Source organism: Esox lucius, unplaced genomic scaffold (assembly GCF_011004845.1).
Source record: "Esox lucius isolate fEsoLuc1 unplaced genomic scaffold, fEsoLuc1.pri S27, whole genome shotgun sequence".
NCBI lineage: Eukaryota > Metazoa > Chordata > Actinopteri > Esociformes > Esocidae > Esox > Esox lucius.
The window spans coordinates 46,693-62,739 of NW_022995025.1; the positions used below are offsets into that span (position 1 = coordinate 46,693).

Genomic DNA, 16,047 nt, shown 5'->3' on the forward strand with positions numbered 1-16,047 from the left:
AGATTTCCGCGGTCGGCCGTTTGGAGTCTCCACTGCGTGTATAGAAGCCTCGCTGATCCGGGCTAAATGGCATCCTCTGGGTTTCTACTCTGAGCAACAAGGGCTGAAACTCCTTCTCTGTGCGGAGGCTTAGCCTAATGGATACCATAACAATAGCTGTGAGATGGTGCTGTGTCCCACAGGCACACATCAACTTTGTGACCGATGGAATCACAAAGTGGTATATGAGCAGATGGATATACAAACATTCTAAAACCAAAAATCTGACAATCATTTGTGTCCAAGTAGAATTTAAAAGAGTCTCTGCGTATATTCAACAGCTCCTAAGTGTGATGAAAGCTCTATGGGTGGAACCGGGACGTGGCTCAATGGACTGGGAAGCATTGGATACACTGCTGGATGACACACCTCTAGTGCCTGTCAGCACCAACAAATACAGTGTCACGCACACCACCATGAGACCAGGGGACAGCTTTTATTACCATGTGTGTAACACGGTGGAATTAGTAAAAGGGCGCGCGTGGATACTCAGGAGGGAACTGACCATCGCGGACAAGATGACCATACTTAAGCTGCACAGCAAACATGTAAGTTTGTATGAGATGTAAGTTTGTAAGACATGCTGTATATACCAAGCGTGTTTATATTACTTCTGTATTTTCTACCCTGCAGGAACCTCACAGTGTTACGCTGTTAGTGCCCGGGACCGCAACAAGGATGATACATGTGCGATGCACCGAGCCCCAGCGAATATACGAGCTGTTCAAGAAGTATGGCCTGACATGCTCCAATGTCTGGGATTCCAGAACCTCCCTGTCTGCCACGGCTCCTTGTACAGCACTGTGTGACCACAACATGACCACAGTTAATGTGAACAGGATCGCGGAGAATGATGCCTTGGGCCAGGAACCTGAGGTGTCCAATTTCTACCACAACATGAAATGCATCCGAATACAAGCAAAGCGAGACGCACTGAAACACAGACCTTACAGCACACATCACCGCAGCGTGGTAGATGCAGCACAACTGCCATCAGCCAGTGTTGACGGAACCTGCTCGAATGAGACTCAGCCCGACTGCATATCAGTTGCCCTGTACTACTACGATCGAATGGCCAAACTGGGAGATGTCATCAAGTCCGACGGTCGGTTCGTACCGTCTGTCCAGTATTCAAATCCAGAGGAGTGGTCTGGGGATAGATATGTGTTAGAACTGGAACCAGACAACAACGTGATCATTACAGGTAAGAACACAACAATCTATATCCATTTGGTGTAACAGTAACTCTTATTGCCAGAGATGTACACTAAAAGTCCACAAATGAATTCTCATGTTTCTTTTCCTAAAGGCGCGGTGCTCCCGGACGGCTCGAATGCTGAGACAACGCATGTGGAACCTTACACATGCCCCTACTGTCGCGAAGACGCAAATGCGTACCTTGAATGCAGACACCTGTGTTGTGTGTCCTGTACAAGAAGAGCTAAGAAGAAGAATTCTCTGGCCTGTGGTGTTTGCAAGAAAGAAACCACCTCTTACAGACCCCTTGAAATACCACAGAACTTTGAGTCTACGTGCTTCGCATGCTGCAAAGGGAAAGAGTGGGTCACAGAATGTGGCCATTTAATGTGTCGAATGCTACATTGGACGATGTCCTGTTTGTAGTAACCCGGTCACTACGCTTAAGAGGGTGTTTATGTCATATTAACAATGAGTCAAGGAGCCAGGTCTGAAATACATGCTTTATTGTATCTGAAATAAATGCTTTTCTGTTTCTGAAATAAATGCTTTTTTGTATCTGAAATAAATGCTTTATTGTACTTTATTCATTTAAGAACAACCGTTGTGTATATCTAAGATTTGCACCGAGATCATTTACAAGTTCACCTTTCAAAAAGGTGTTTCTTACACAGATCCTATGTTTAGAAACCCGGTTCAGTGTACGTTTATTTGTGGAAAATAAAATAGAGACATCACCATGTTGTACACAATGTTGTATATATGTGCATAGTCCTCTTTTTTGTTTACAAATCCCCATGTAATACAGTGTGTCCTGTGTTAATGGTATCTATTAGATGTGTGGGGTTGGAGACACAGAATGTGGCCATTTAATGTTTTCTAATGCTCCATTGGACGATGTCCTGTTTTTTTAGTTACCCGGTCACTACGCATAGAAGGGTGTTTGTCATGTTAGGCGGGTGTTTATACCACATTAACAATGAGTCCAGGAGCCAGGTCTGAAATAAATGCTTTATTGTACTTTATTCATTTAAGAACAACCGTTGTGTATATCTAAGATTTGCACCGAGATCATTTACAAGTTCACCTTTCAAAAAGGTGTTTCTTACACAGACCCTATGTATAGAAACCCGGTTCAGTGTACGTTTATTTGTGGAAAATAAAATAGAGACATCACCATGTTGTACACAATGTTGTATATATGAGCATAGTCCTCTTTTTTGTTTACAAATCCCCATGTAATACAATATGTTCTGTGTTAATGGTATCTATTAGATGTGTTGGGTTGGAGGAACTGGGACCTTGACATACACCATCTAATCTATGCACAAAAGCCCCGGTGTGTGGGCGATACTGCGCTGCAAATGGTAGCTTTGCAAGGTTGTATGTGTACGAATTATCTACACAGGAAAACTGGCAGAGTAATTTTTCCAGAGTAACTTTTTTTTTCCTCAAAAATAGTTGTTTTTAATCTATTTTGAGTGATCAGAATAAAATGTGTCCACAGAGGGGGAGCAAAATTAAAGAGTAATCTGGAGTAACCGTTAACTGTGACTCCTCCCCAAGATTGTCTCCTCTCCCTGAGTGTTTTATCCGCCATTACGTTCATCACGGCGTTCGCGACCGTTGCATATGTGGGTTTGGAAGAGAAGTTGAGCTTCTGCTGGACGTAAAAGTAAGTATAATTTTAAAATTGTACTACCTATTTTCATAATAATCGCTTCGTTTTTGAGCTCAGATCATTTTGCCGTGTTTTAACATTACAGAGATTGCTTTCTCATGTTAACTTGATGTGAAGTTTAACGTGAGCATTAGTGCTCGACAACGTTAGCTAAACGAGGAGAAATCACTAACGTTAATCACTTTTTAGATGCTGTGGTGCACCAAAATGTTTAGCTTAAGTTAGTTTAACGTACTGGGAAGGTGAACACATAGCCTAACCTTAACTTAGAGTTTAAGGATCACATTTTAAACGTAAATTATCTTATTTTTGTAACCAAATCAAGTAATTGACACCAGTTAAACTAGCTAAGTTAGCTTAATATCAAATATTTGTCCACTATAACGTTACGGTAGCTATCGTGACGAGCGGAGTTTTGCGCCACATGCACTTGACTCTGTATTGAGTTAGGTTAACGTTAGAATAGATGGAGGCCACATGTACTTGACTCTGTAATGAGTTAAATTAACATTAGGATTGATGACGCCATTTTGATGTGGATGAGCGCCTTAACAGAACTGTTAAACTGTTATTACAAATTAAAAAGTTAGTGAAAAAAGTTATAGTGCATTTGGTAACACTTTAGGTTCCATGGTGGTTATTACTAGAGTGTTAGCAATGTGTTAATCGTTTTAACGTTAGTTATTCGCATAGCCTACGCATCACATGTTTAGGCTAGTTATTCATTAATGGAAGTTCCATCATTAATGAATTACTGCACATGAACAAATGATTAAGTAAGGGATAATGTATAGCGAGGAGGTTGTTATTGAGAAATACAACCCCGACAGGCTGCAATCGGTAGCCCGACGCGAAGCGGAGGGATCTTGAGCAGCCTGAAGGGGTTGTATTCTCAATAACTACCGACTTGCTATACATTATCCCGCTTATTACATGGCTACCTACCAAATAAATCATTACTTTGAAACAAAATATTGATTTAAAAAGGAGTTTATTGATAGTTTACGATTGTATTGCTTCCGCTAAGCTTCCGCCAAAGAAAATAGTGCGCTCCGTCTACGGTTAGAATCCTGTACGGTTAGAGTCCATAGCAACGCTCTGTTTTTCATGGCAACGGTCTGTTATACTCCGCAGCGGCCTGTTATCAAGAAAATAACAGACCGCATTCTACATTGGAATTCAACCAAGCCATGTAATAATACATTGTTAACACGCTATTAACTAACAAGAAATTCTGATTAATGAATAAGTAATAGAGCTCAGAATGTGGTAACATTAGTTCACAATTAGCTATCTTAAGGGGAAAAAATCATACCTTCTTATGAACACTACAGGTTCATAATTAATGTGAATAACGCATGTATCAAATATGGTAATGGTAACCCACTAATAAAGACCTGTAGTGTTATTACCAAATCCTTCAGAAGGAACTACTAATTATTTGGAACAGTATTCTAAAGTTAAAAGCATGATAACTCCCTAGTAATGACTAAAGTCATTGTAGGCTTTTGGATTTTTGTAAGATTTGAAGTAGTAATTCCTTCCAATTGATTTGATAACACTTTAGTCATTACTAGTAAGTTACCGAGATATTCACTTTAGACTGCTAATCCAAATAATTAGTAGTTCCTTAGAGAGATGTAGTAACACTTGAGTCAATACTATCCAAAATCTTAAAAAAAAAAAACAGCTAACAATGACATCAGCCAATATTAGGGAGTTATCATGCTTTTCATTACCTTATATTATACATAATCTAGGGCTCAACGCTAAGTATTTTTTAGCTGGAAAATCCAGTCGGGTCAGTGATTAATTTTTTGACTTGCCCTGTAAAAAAAAAGAATGAAAATGGGCCTATAAAATAAGCTTAGTACATTAAAGTGTTACCAAATGTTTTTCTTTTTTCATCTGACTGTGAGTGTTAATGTCTTGTTTAACTTTGTCTTTTCGGTCCCTCTAGGATGCAAACCAACAACGTTGTCAGAGTGAAGTTTAAAGATAGCAAAAAATATATTTGTTCTCCAACACCTTTTACATTTCAGACGTTTTTGGAATGTGGTGAGATACAACAAATTTTAACATTTTTAAAATCATTAATACTTTTTTAATATTATTATATAATTTTTTTAATATAATAAGTGTATGCTTGTATCTTATGGGGTATACAGATAGCCTAACTGTTTTAGTTCATTTGGCATTGCTGGCCTTTGTCAATTTCCCAATGGTTTGTCTTCCTTCAGTTACCAAGAAATTTGACATTCATACAATGGATGTAAAAGTCTTTGATGACACAAAGACAGAGCTTGATGAGGAAGCGTTCGAATATTTGCTGACCCGAACAGACATTGGTGTCCTAGAAATTTCCATCCCAGACACAGCAAGCCTTGATGGTAAATTGTTTGACATGCTTTTCAATTTTTTTTTATTCTCAGCAATATTCACCAATTTGCATAGGCTAATATGACTATTTGATTAATTCTTAAAAGCTGTTATAGCATGCAATCAAAAGTAGTATGAAAAGATCTTCATATCATTGATATGGCTTATATTGCAGATTCTTTAAGCTCATATTTGGGAGAGACAGAGGGAACATCAGAGTCTGATGACACAGCAGTGTTAATTAGAAGTCCTCCTGAAAAAAATCGATCTGAGGAACGTCGTCTTGACCAAGTAAGGATCACAATCTTGCCTCTAAATTACATTTATATAGAATTACTTAAATAGTAAAGATATTTGGAACTATATACACTTGTCAGTTGTTAATAATTTCGCATCTCTGCTCGATTTTAAATCATTCCCCCCTCCAGATGATTGAAGATATACTGAAGAGCAGCCCCGGAGGCGAGAAGGTCATAAAAGAATACACACGCACTAAAAGTTTGTCAGATAGCAGAAGACGTGACTTGGTGAAAATATTGGTGGCCCAGATGACAAATGAACATGGGTAAGTTGTTCATACATTTATTTGTAAATTGATGTTTATGATGTTATGAGTTGTAATTGGTTTGTTTGTGTAAAGAACAAGCCCTTCCCGACGTTTAAAAGAAGAATATGCAAAGGGAATCATCACCCTGTTCCCATGCTTGGCTGACCCAAGGAGCAAGCTTGGATATGTAAGTAGCTGTTGCCTCTCAATCTTTTTGATATACAGGAGGAGGATATACTCTGTATTGCATAGTAAAGATTATCTACATTATAATTCATATGGTATTTATTTCTTTAGCTGTGTAATGTATACCTACTAAGTCTTTGTATTGTTCTGGTCATAGGAGCATTTTTACAATGCAGAAGATGGAAGTGGATATCTGGCATGGAGAATAAAAACTCTGCAGAAAGAAGCATCAGAGGGACGGATGAAACGGCCACGACAACCACAAACAGGTGTGAGATTTGATGTTTAGTCAGTGCTTTTATTAGCTTGGCTGGAAGGCTTGATCAACTTTAAAAAATATATATTGAGTATACAACTTTAGATTAATAACATAAGCTTATTTTACTCATTTTCTCACATTTATGACTTGTCTTTGAGGTATTCTTTAGTTCCAGATTGGTCTGTCATTAAGTTATAATGGAAATGAGGTCAAGCGTTACATAGATCTCACACATCTGTTAGCAGTGAAGCTGACTGCACAAAATAAATATTTCATAATATCTACACTTTGTTATAATCAGAGGATTTGCCAGCATGCAGAATTCAGCACTGAACAAAAAGTCTGTTTTAAGCGGTGAGGGGAGTCTTAAATGCTTCTGATTGGCCATTGCGTTCAGGAAATCAACACCATATGTCTGTGATTGGCTACATCGCTCAATGCTGCAAACGTGTTACAAATAGGAACTCTGGCCTGTAAATTGTTTCTATTTTGTTTTAGTTCTTGTTGCTTTTCTTAAACAGATGACTAACAATTTATTAGTTTTAAATGTTTTATTCATATTTTTTTACTATTTTACGGGAGTCCCGCAAATCCTTTTAGTCTCCTGCAAAACGTACACACAATCACCTATTTTTGTTATAAATGTGTTGTGCTTTTGAAAGAAAAGGAACTAAATATTTGGTTTTCAAATTGTTTTAAACACTTTCAGGTGGGCCAACTACTGACAGAGATCCCTTCAAAGAAGACACCTGGTTGAATGATGAACGTCAGTGTCAGGAAGCAATTGCCCTGATGAAACAGCTGACGAGGCAGTGGTAAAGGAAAAGATGAGGTTAACACTTGCCTATCGCCAGAAGATGCTGCATGACCCTAAAGAGTCCTCTGATATTCTTTCTATTTTCCCGCGTTTCATTGATATACCAGGCTTGGTATGTGAGACTTCAAATCTTTAAACATGAAAACATACACATATGATATTCAATGCTATTGTTGTTCTGCAGTAACCCAGACTCATTAGGTAAAAAAGTGAGATTCTACTGTGGTTCCTACTATCTTTAAGTAAGCTTCTAACCTACTTTACTTATCTTCCTAATTATCTTTGGCATTTTGTACAGATTGATCAAGATTTTGGACTTCTATTTGGTGATGCGACCTCTGCAAAGTTGTTGGAGAAGTGGTCTAACAACATAAAACCAAAGGTTATTGCACAGAGCCGTGGCCTCACACAGACTAGTGAGCTCCAAGACCTCATCCAAAATGCTGAAGCCACTGAAGTTGAAGAAGGTAACTACATTGTGCTATAACTTAAATTATTTAATAACAAGTTATGCATTTATGACAATAATAGCTTTATTCAGATCAGGGATGGAAATTAAATTTTTTGTCCACCTGCCACTGTGGCTAGTGGATTCCAAAATCGACCAGCCTTTTTATTGTTTTTAACCGACAATGTGTAACTGCATGTGAAAATAAATACTACAAGATCTACAAAACTTAAGCCGTTTATTCTATAGGGTAAAGTCTCAAGTTGTGCCTCCTCTAAAAGTGAAACAGCATGCTACTTTAATTTACGCCACCACAGTGGCTGCTAGGTAGAACAAGTTTACCAGCCACAACACAAAATCACCAGCATTTGGCTGGTGGCTGGTGCTAATTTCCATCCATGATTCAGATAAAATTGTGGTCACAACTTTACCCATTAGACATGCTTGATTCATTTGCAACACAGACTTGCAATGGGTAAACTGTCAGAATGAAAATCACCTGTTTCTCTATCTTTTCATCCCTGATCGTTTATCAAAGGCCTTGTATAGGAGATGCAGATTTACAGTTTGAAATTGATTTAATTTGGGTCTCTGAATAAAAAAAAAAGTTTGCTTGATATGTAGTAGATAAAGTTTAACTCTATGACCTCATTTCAATATCTTTAGAAGTTTCACCTTAATTCATCCACACATCACATCTGTAGACTTGGCCATGGATATGCTGTTAATACTGATTCTGTGTGCAGTATAAAAGTACTGGAGTGGTAAATGTATTTATACCAGCATATCATCCAAGTGAAGTTAAGTCTAAGTTAAACTAGTTCAACTGAATAGGAGGGTATGTTCAACCCCTTCTACCTAAAAACTTAAAACAAATTTGTTTATTTTGTTTTCCTTGTCTCCAGGTTGGGACAGCGACATGTCTTCCATTCTGATGCTGGTTCACCTTTTGCCACCCTCAAGTCAAGGCCGCAAAACACCAGGAAAGATCTCAGCGAGAAAAGCATGTGATTGTCTTGTGAAATTCATCAAGGTGAAGCTACTGATTAAGCAGATGACACTAGTTCACAATGTTGTGTTACTGTGTGACATTGAACTTGCTTATTTTTCAGACAGGTTCTTATTTGGTTCTCCACATTGTTGTTCTTGTGCTATTCTTTTCTACTTAATACATACTTAGCAGGGTTCCAGACTGTAACCAAAATAAAAAATAGAAATACAACATTAAAAAGTCAACCATTGATGGTTTTGTGTGGATGTACAGTGAGCACAGAATGTTCACCGGAAATGAGAGAAATTCAGGAAATTAAGGAATTAAGTCATATAAAAATGAAAAAATTGAGACACCTTTTCATTGGCATTAGTGCAGCACATTTTATCATATCGCAATTGCAATGTCACGACTATGCGATTATATGATGCAAATGCAGTGATTTTATGAAATAAATTAATTTAGGCTGTCAACGTTAATGCATGCATTTAGTTGTTGTTTCTAGTTTGAGTTGTGCACATTTCAGCATGTGTGTGTGCATTTTACTTGAGAACCATACAACTTGACTCATGAAAGCCTTTGTTTATATATAATCGCAATATGAATTTTTTTCCCAAATCGTGTAGCCCAAATCAGCATGCATCGATTAATCCTATGTTGTAGCAACAAAAAATAAATAAATCGGTGCGACCAACTGAGAAAGTTGGTAGCACCAGTGCACCTAGTGGAAAAGTTAGTCTGGAGCCCTGCTTAGTAACAATCTGCTGGAAGTATGTAATAAAGAAACTTTGGTAACACTTTACAATACGGGGCACTAATAAGCATTAATTTATGCTTAACTAATGCACAGATAATACTGAATTAATGTGTAACTCATGATTATCTAAGCTATTCATTAATGATTAGTCATGGTTGTTAATGATAAATTAATAATTAGCTAATGGTTTGCAAATATATAATTATGTTGTGACTTTACTTGTTGAGGCACATCATTAACTCATCATTTAGTAATTGTTGTAATTTACACATGAAGTTGCACTAATAATGCAGTAATTAATCATGTATTAATGCACATTAGTTTACTTGTAATATCTGGAAGTTGAAATTCAAGGCTTTTGGCTCATTGTGGTAATTAACATATTAATTAACACTATTAGTTAAAAAAAATTATTAGGGAATTAATCCACAATGACATATTTAATTAATAACAATTCATGTATGAAGTAATATATTAACCAGATATACTCTTAATTAATTCCTAATATAGTAATCATTAATGAATAGCTTAGATAATCATGAGTTACACATTAATTCAGTATTATCTGTGCATTAGTTAAGCATGAATTAATGCTTATTAGTGCCCCCGTATTGTAAAGTGTTACCGAAACTTTGGTGGAAGACATCACTGTATATTTGATTCATTGTGTATTGTGAGTTTAACTTTTAAGTCACATTGGCACTAATGTATTTTCATTCTTTCACAGACCGGTACCAGTATCCAAGGGCACTTGGATACCATTGGAGAGAGCCTCCAGCCATATCTGCTTGTTGTTGGGCCAAGGAGAAGTAGGGTCCACTCTTGTTTTATTGTTATTGACAAACATGCTCTACCCTGTAAGGCCTCTAATTCACTGGCCTGTGTTGATGAGCTTTTCAAAGCTCACTTTGTCTTTGGCACCTCATACTGTCAGGAACTTACCAATGTGTACAACTTTCTGCAAACCACTGTCTATGACATAGATGTTGAAACCACCAAGGTGAATCCTAGAGTGGCTGAGTTACGAGCTAGAATGCTCCAGTGAGCAGATGATTTGTTTCATATGTAAAAGGGGGCATGCTAGTGCCAATGCCCTTATAAGGCACTTTAAGTTAGTTCATGGCCTTTGTCCAGGCAAAAGTTTGAAGTTAAAATGTGCTCAAAGAGGTTGTTCACATGTTTACCATAGTTTTTCTGGATTACGAAAGCATCTCAGCAAGTGTTGTGCGATTGACCGTTCACACCTCGATTATGGTGAAAGCTCATCCAAAGCCAACTCCATTTCACTAGGGGATGTAGGTGTTTTACCAAACCAAAATTCAACTTGTGAGTCTGTACTCCCAAAAAACAAATATAGAAAACAGTTGTGCAACAGTGGTAGCCGAACTTAAAGTTGCTGGTGTCGCAGAGACAACTATTAACTATGTTGTTAGTGCTCTAGAAGAAGTGGTTGGAGACGTTTATAGTCAAACACAAGAGTCTGTGAAAAAGAGCTTATCTTTAGAGGAGCCCATAAAAAGTTTGGTTGAGTCTCAAATTGATCAGTGTTTTGAAAAAATGCAAAATCCTTTTGTGGCATTAAACACTGAGAGTAAGAGAATGCAGTACTTTTCGGACAAATGGGGGAAAATAGATCCTGTTGAATATGTTCTCGGTACAAGATTTGCTACACGGCGTAATAGAACAATTGGAACTTTCGCCCAAACCATTGTTAAGGATAAATTTGTATATATACCAATTCTTGAGACAATACAGTCGATTTATAAGCACCCTAACATTAAAGATATGATGATGAGGGATTCACAACAAATACCAAATTTTCTTTATGACATACAAGATGGAGAATTATTTAAGAATCATGCGCTCTTTTCAAAACAAAGACATGCTGTTCAGATCCAGCTTTTTTTTGATGAATTTGAATGCTCAAATCCCCTTGGATCAAAAAAGGGAATACATAAATTAGGAGCTATCTATTTTACCCTTAGAAATATTTCCCCTAAATGCAATTCGAGTTTACTAAATATTCATTTAGTTGCTTTATTTCATTCACAAGATATCAAAACATACGGGTTTGATAAAATACTAGAGCCGCATGTTCAGGATATCTCAACACTGGAAACCAATGGAATTCAGATTCCTTTATTTGATCATACAGTTTATGGAACCATTGTCCAAGTTACTGGTGACAACCTTGGAGTCCATTCCTTATTTGGTTTTGTAGAATCTTTCAGTGCTAGGTACTGTTGCCGCTTTTGCCTACTAGAGAAAGAAGACTTTCAGACAGAGTTCAGTGAAGATAGTCCAAAGATGTCAGTGCGAACTAAAGAACTTCATGCTGAACATTGTCAGAGTATGCAGAACAATCCCAGTCTACCTTATGTAATGGGAGTAAAAAAGTCTTGCCTTTTAAATTCGTTGCAATATTTCCACACCACTGCAAATTTTTCAGTTGATATCATGCATGATATATTAGATGGTGTCGGACAATATGAAATGAAATTACTCCTTCAGCACCTGATTGACAATTACACCACACCAGCAGAAGTACACAGAAGAATTCAGAGTTTCAACTATGGCTTCTTGGAACAAAACAACAAACCTCCTGGTGTAGCATTAAGAGAGGGTTCCAATGACTTGGGCTTAAATGCCACCCAGAGCTGGTGTTTACTGCGTCATCTACCCATTATGTTTGGAGATCTTGTCTGTCCTAATGATCATCACTGGTATTTGTTTATTTTATTGCTTCAGATAGTCAATATAGTGTTTTCTTCAGTTATATCCACTGGTATCACTATTTATTTGAAACACCTGATTGCAGAGCACCACAGTTTGTTTAAGGAGTTATTTCCTGTGCTAGGTCAGCCAATGATGAACATAATAAATTGCTCCCTTTCCTCCGGATGCATACCAAACTCACAAAAAATTGCGGAAATTAAGCCTCTTCTAAAAAAATCTAATCTAGATCCCGACATATTAAACAATTATAGGCCAATATCGAACCTCCCGTTCCTCTCAAAAATCTTAGAAAAATGTGTTTCCCAACAACTGAATGCCTTCCTAAAGACAAAAGACATTTATGAAATATTCCAGTCCGGTTTTAGATCCCATCATAGTACTGAGACTGCACTCGTGAAGGTAACAAATGACCTTCTAATGGCCTCAGACAAAGGTTCCGCATCCGTCCTGTTGCTTCTTGATCTTAGTGCTGCTTTTGACACTATTGATCACTCCCTTCTCTTAGAGAGACTAGAAACCAATATTGGGCTACGTGGACATGTTCTAGCCTGGTTTAAATCTTATTTATCTGAAAGATATCAGTTCGTTAGTGTGGATGGCATATCCTCTGACAAGTCAAAGGTATGCTTTGGATTTCCTCAAGGCTCGGTTCTGGGCCCATTATTGTTCTCACTATACATGCTCCCTCTGGGCGATGTAATCCGAAATCACAATATTAACTTTCACTGTTATGCTGATGACACACAGTTATATATTTCAATGAAGCATGGAGAAGCCCCTAAATTAGCTATTTTGGAAGCATGCGTTTCAGATATTAGGAAGTGGATGACAGAGAATTTCTTGCTCTTAAACTCAAATAAAACAGAAATGCTCCTTTTAGGACCCAAAAAACAAAAAGCGTTGCTAGCAGATCTCACTGTGAACCTCGACGGCTGCATGGTCGTATCCCAAAAAACTGTAAAAAACCTTGGCGTTACCCTTGACCCTGACCTCTCCTTTGAAGAACATATAAAATATGTCTCAAGAGTTGCTTATTTTCATCTTCGAAACATCGCAAAAATTAGAAACTTTCTATCAAAAACTGATGCAGAAAAATTAATCCATGCTTTCGTTACTTCTAGATTAGATTACTGCAATGCTCTTCTCTCTGGTTATCCAGACAAATTAATAAATAAACTTCAATTAGTGCTGCACACGGCTGCTAGAATCCTAACTACAACAAAAAAATGTGAACACATTACTCCTGTCCTGGCGTCCTTACATTGGCTGCCTGTTAGGGTTAGGGCTGATTTTAAGGTTTTACTCTTAACCTATAAATCAATACATGGACTTGCTCCGACTTACCTGGCTGAAATGATCCAGCCATACATACCTACACGTAACCTTAGATCGCAAGATGCAGGCCTTTTAATTGTACCTAGAATTTCTAAACAAACAGTTGGCGGCAGGGCCTTTTCTCATAGAGCTCCACTCCTGTGGAATGATCTGCCAATTAAGGTTAGAAATGCAAACTCAGTGCAAACTTTCAAGTGTCTACTAAAAACTCATCTCTACAGCACGGTTTATAATTAGGTGTAGCCTGGCCCGGGGGCGTGAAGGTGACCAGTAGGCTTGATACTGTCCACCCTTGCTGTCTTGCCAGGTGGGCTCTCGTCGCCACTGGGGTGCCCTCCCTCCAATGCCTTTCGGGGGAAGAGTCACTGGCTTGTTGTTGACTCTATGTTGCGCACTTGTGCAATTGGGCTGTATGCCGCTAGCAATACTCGGCCCTCATTCAGGGAGGTTGCGGTTGGTGGGTGTCCCTTTGGTTGATGCCTGGCAATGTGGTTGGATTGATTTCCTGCCTGTTGGGCCCTGTCCGGGGCCTCCCCCGGGTAGGGCCACAGTGTCACCGGACCCCCCCGTCTCAGTTCCAAGGTGTTACGCTGCTATATTATTGTGCTGGGGGATATGAGGGATGTACTACTAACTTTTCTACGTTTCCTCCAGTTTTACATTTTAGAAGGAGATGAGGTCCTGGTCCACACCTGCGGATTACCTGGTTTGGGGGGCCCGTTGCTGTCCCTGTCCTTGTCCACCTGGTCATACTTCTGACCTAGTCTAAAATCAAATAGACTCTGGATTTAGCCCAGAGAAATGTATTTATTATTCCAATTGGACTCTTAATATCTCACCCGGCACAGCCAGAAGAGGACTGGTCACCCCTCTGAGCCTTGGTCCTCTCTAGGTTTCTTCCTAAAATTCGACCTTAGGGAGTTTTTCCTAGCCACTGAAATTCAACACTACTGTTGTTTGCTCCTTGGGGTTTAAGGCCGGGTGTCTCTGTAAAGCACTTTGTGACAACTGCTGTTGTAAAAAGGGCTTCATAAATAAATTTGATTGATTGATTGATTGATTGAGTGAACGCGGCAATAAAAATGTTGCCGTTACGTGGTTTGATGTCTGTTTTGTGTAACGCCACTGTACCATCGCAACAGTGTCTGAGATGAACGAGAAATAACCAACATCTATTTCACTGGAAAAAAGGTAGTGGCTAAACTCCTCCGGATCTGTAATTAACATTGTGTTCATAAGATTAGTCCGCTCACCCATCTTACCCCAAAGACTATTCATTGCCAATTTAGCTAAAGATCGCCTAGCACTGTTTACAACAATGTTTTCCTTGTCAAGCTGCACACCCTCCTTTTCATGATATTCACGGATATACCGGTCTTTAACCTCATCGTCAACCACAGATGGTGGGAAGCCACTAGCTTCTAGAATCTGCAAAAAGATCATCTGATGTCCTGGTGAAATCCCAGACTTCAAATATCTCCACAATGCGATAACCTTTCTCAACAGCCTTAACCAGCTCAATAGAAACCCAGGTACCGGTTAAAGATCTTTCTGAATCAGTATGTGAACAATCAGTTACCTGGTTTTCAGACTCTGCACATAATCTACACAATGGAAAGAACAGCTTACCGCCAACCCTGTGTGGTAAAACGGGGTGATAAAGGCCTTTCGGTGGACACACTGTAGCCTTAACAATACCAAAGTAGTTGTCTAGTGGTTTGAAATCTCGAAAGATTATGTCTGGATGCCCAATCGGATAAGTCTTTGTCTTGTTGCAGAATGGGTAAAGACTACAGACATCGTTATACTGTATAGTCTCCCCTTCTCGAGCCGTAAACTTCAGATGAATCGCATTAGTACGACCACCAAAAAGAGCATCCCGAAGGTCAAGGCGCTCTGGAGCACCAAAGGTCTTCAAGAAAGCTTTGACATCTGCGGATGTGTTTTTAAGCCGGTTCCACTCACACTCCCATATGTATTGAACATGTACGTTGTGTTGTTCTTTCAAAGCCTCTAGCTTTGTCAACCATTGCTGGTGCATCAACCCATACTGAATCTTTGTCATTGGATTGATGCTTGTTGAACAATGACACTTTGGGTGACCGTGCCAGAAACAACATAGAAATTCATAGACTGTGCTAAAACCATCGCGTTCAGCATATCCATCAACGTAGTAGGCACCGATTTTCACTTCACCCCTGTTCAGGGCGTGCTGTATTGATATATTCTTATCGGAGGCCACATATTCAAGCCACTGGATTGAGCTGTTTGAGAAAGTCTTCTGACAACGGTTGTAGTTGTCTGAGGGGACCAATGCAATGGTGTCCTTGGTGAGGAATCTGTTGCAAAAGACTTTCATGCAAGCCAAAGCAATTGTAATTGACCAGAATGGGTCAACACCACCACACTCCAGGAACTCGAGTCTGTAGCCTTTTTTCGAATCCTTAAAACCCATAGCACGTGGCAAGGCCGACAGCTTCATAGGTAGGAAGCAATGACTATCGCTGTATCTCTGATTAAATGTGCTGTCTGTAAAAATCATGAGCTTGCTACCATTAGCAATAAGTGTCGTGCCAATACCATTGTTAGCAAGGTACTGCATCAAGATGTAACCATTGAAACCTTTAGAGTTGTGTGCTATAAACGTGTAGTCATTATATTTCGGTTGCCTAAAC

At 38.8% G+C, this 16,047-nt stretch overlaps 1 protein-coding gene and 1 long non-coding RNA gene across 2 annotated transcripts; both read left to right on the forward strand.

The window, feature by feature from the left end:
• Positions 1–4,906, forward strand: LOC117594193. Its single transcript, XM_034291283.1, has 3 exons — positions 1–587; positions 673–1,243; positions 4,878–4,906. The coding sequence occupies exons 1-3, from the start codon at positions 138–140 to the stop codon at positions 4,904–4,906; spliced, it is 1,050 nt and encodes a 349-aa protein (XP_034147174.1). The 5' UTR covers positions 1–137.
• Positions 4,907–5,949: 1,043 nt separating this feature from the next.
• On the forward strand, positions 5,950–11,283 carry LOC114838125. Its single transcript, XR_003781226.2, has 6 exons — positions 5,950–6,030; positions 6,187–6,298; positions 6,998–7,217; positions 7,404–7,572; positions 8,459–8,586; positions 10,029–11,283. It is a non-coding gene; the product is annotated as an uncharacterized LOC114838125 (long non-coding RNA).
• Positions 11,284–16,047: the final 4,764 nt, after the last annotated feature.

Excerpts from the sequence above, each read along its gene's own strand:
- LOC117594193 (XM_034291283.1), top strand. The coding sequence starts at position 138 with ATGGATACCATAACAATAGCTGTGAGATGGTGCTGTGTCCCACAGGCA. Across the intron at positions 588-672 it reads TTAAGCTGCACAGCAAACAT|GAACCTCACAGTGTTACGCT; the intron begins GTAAGTTTGTAT and ends TCTACCCTGCAG. Across the intron at positions 1,244-4,877 it reads CAACAACGTGATCATTACAG|GATGCAAACCAACAACGTTG; the intron begins GTAAGAACACAA and ends CGGTCCCTCTAG.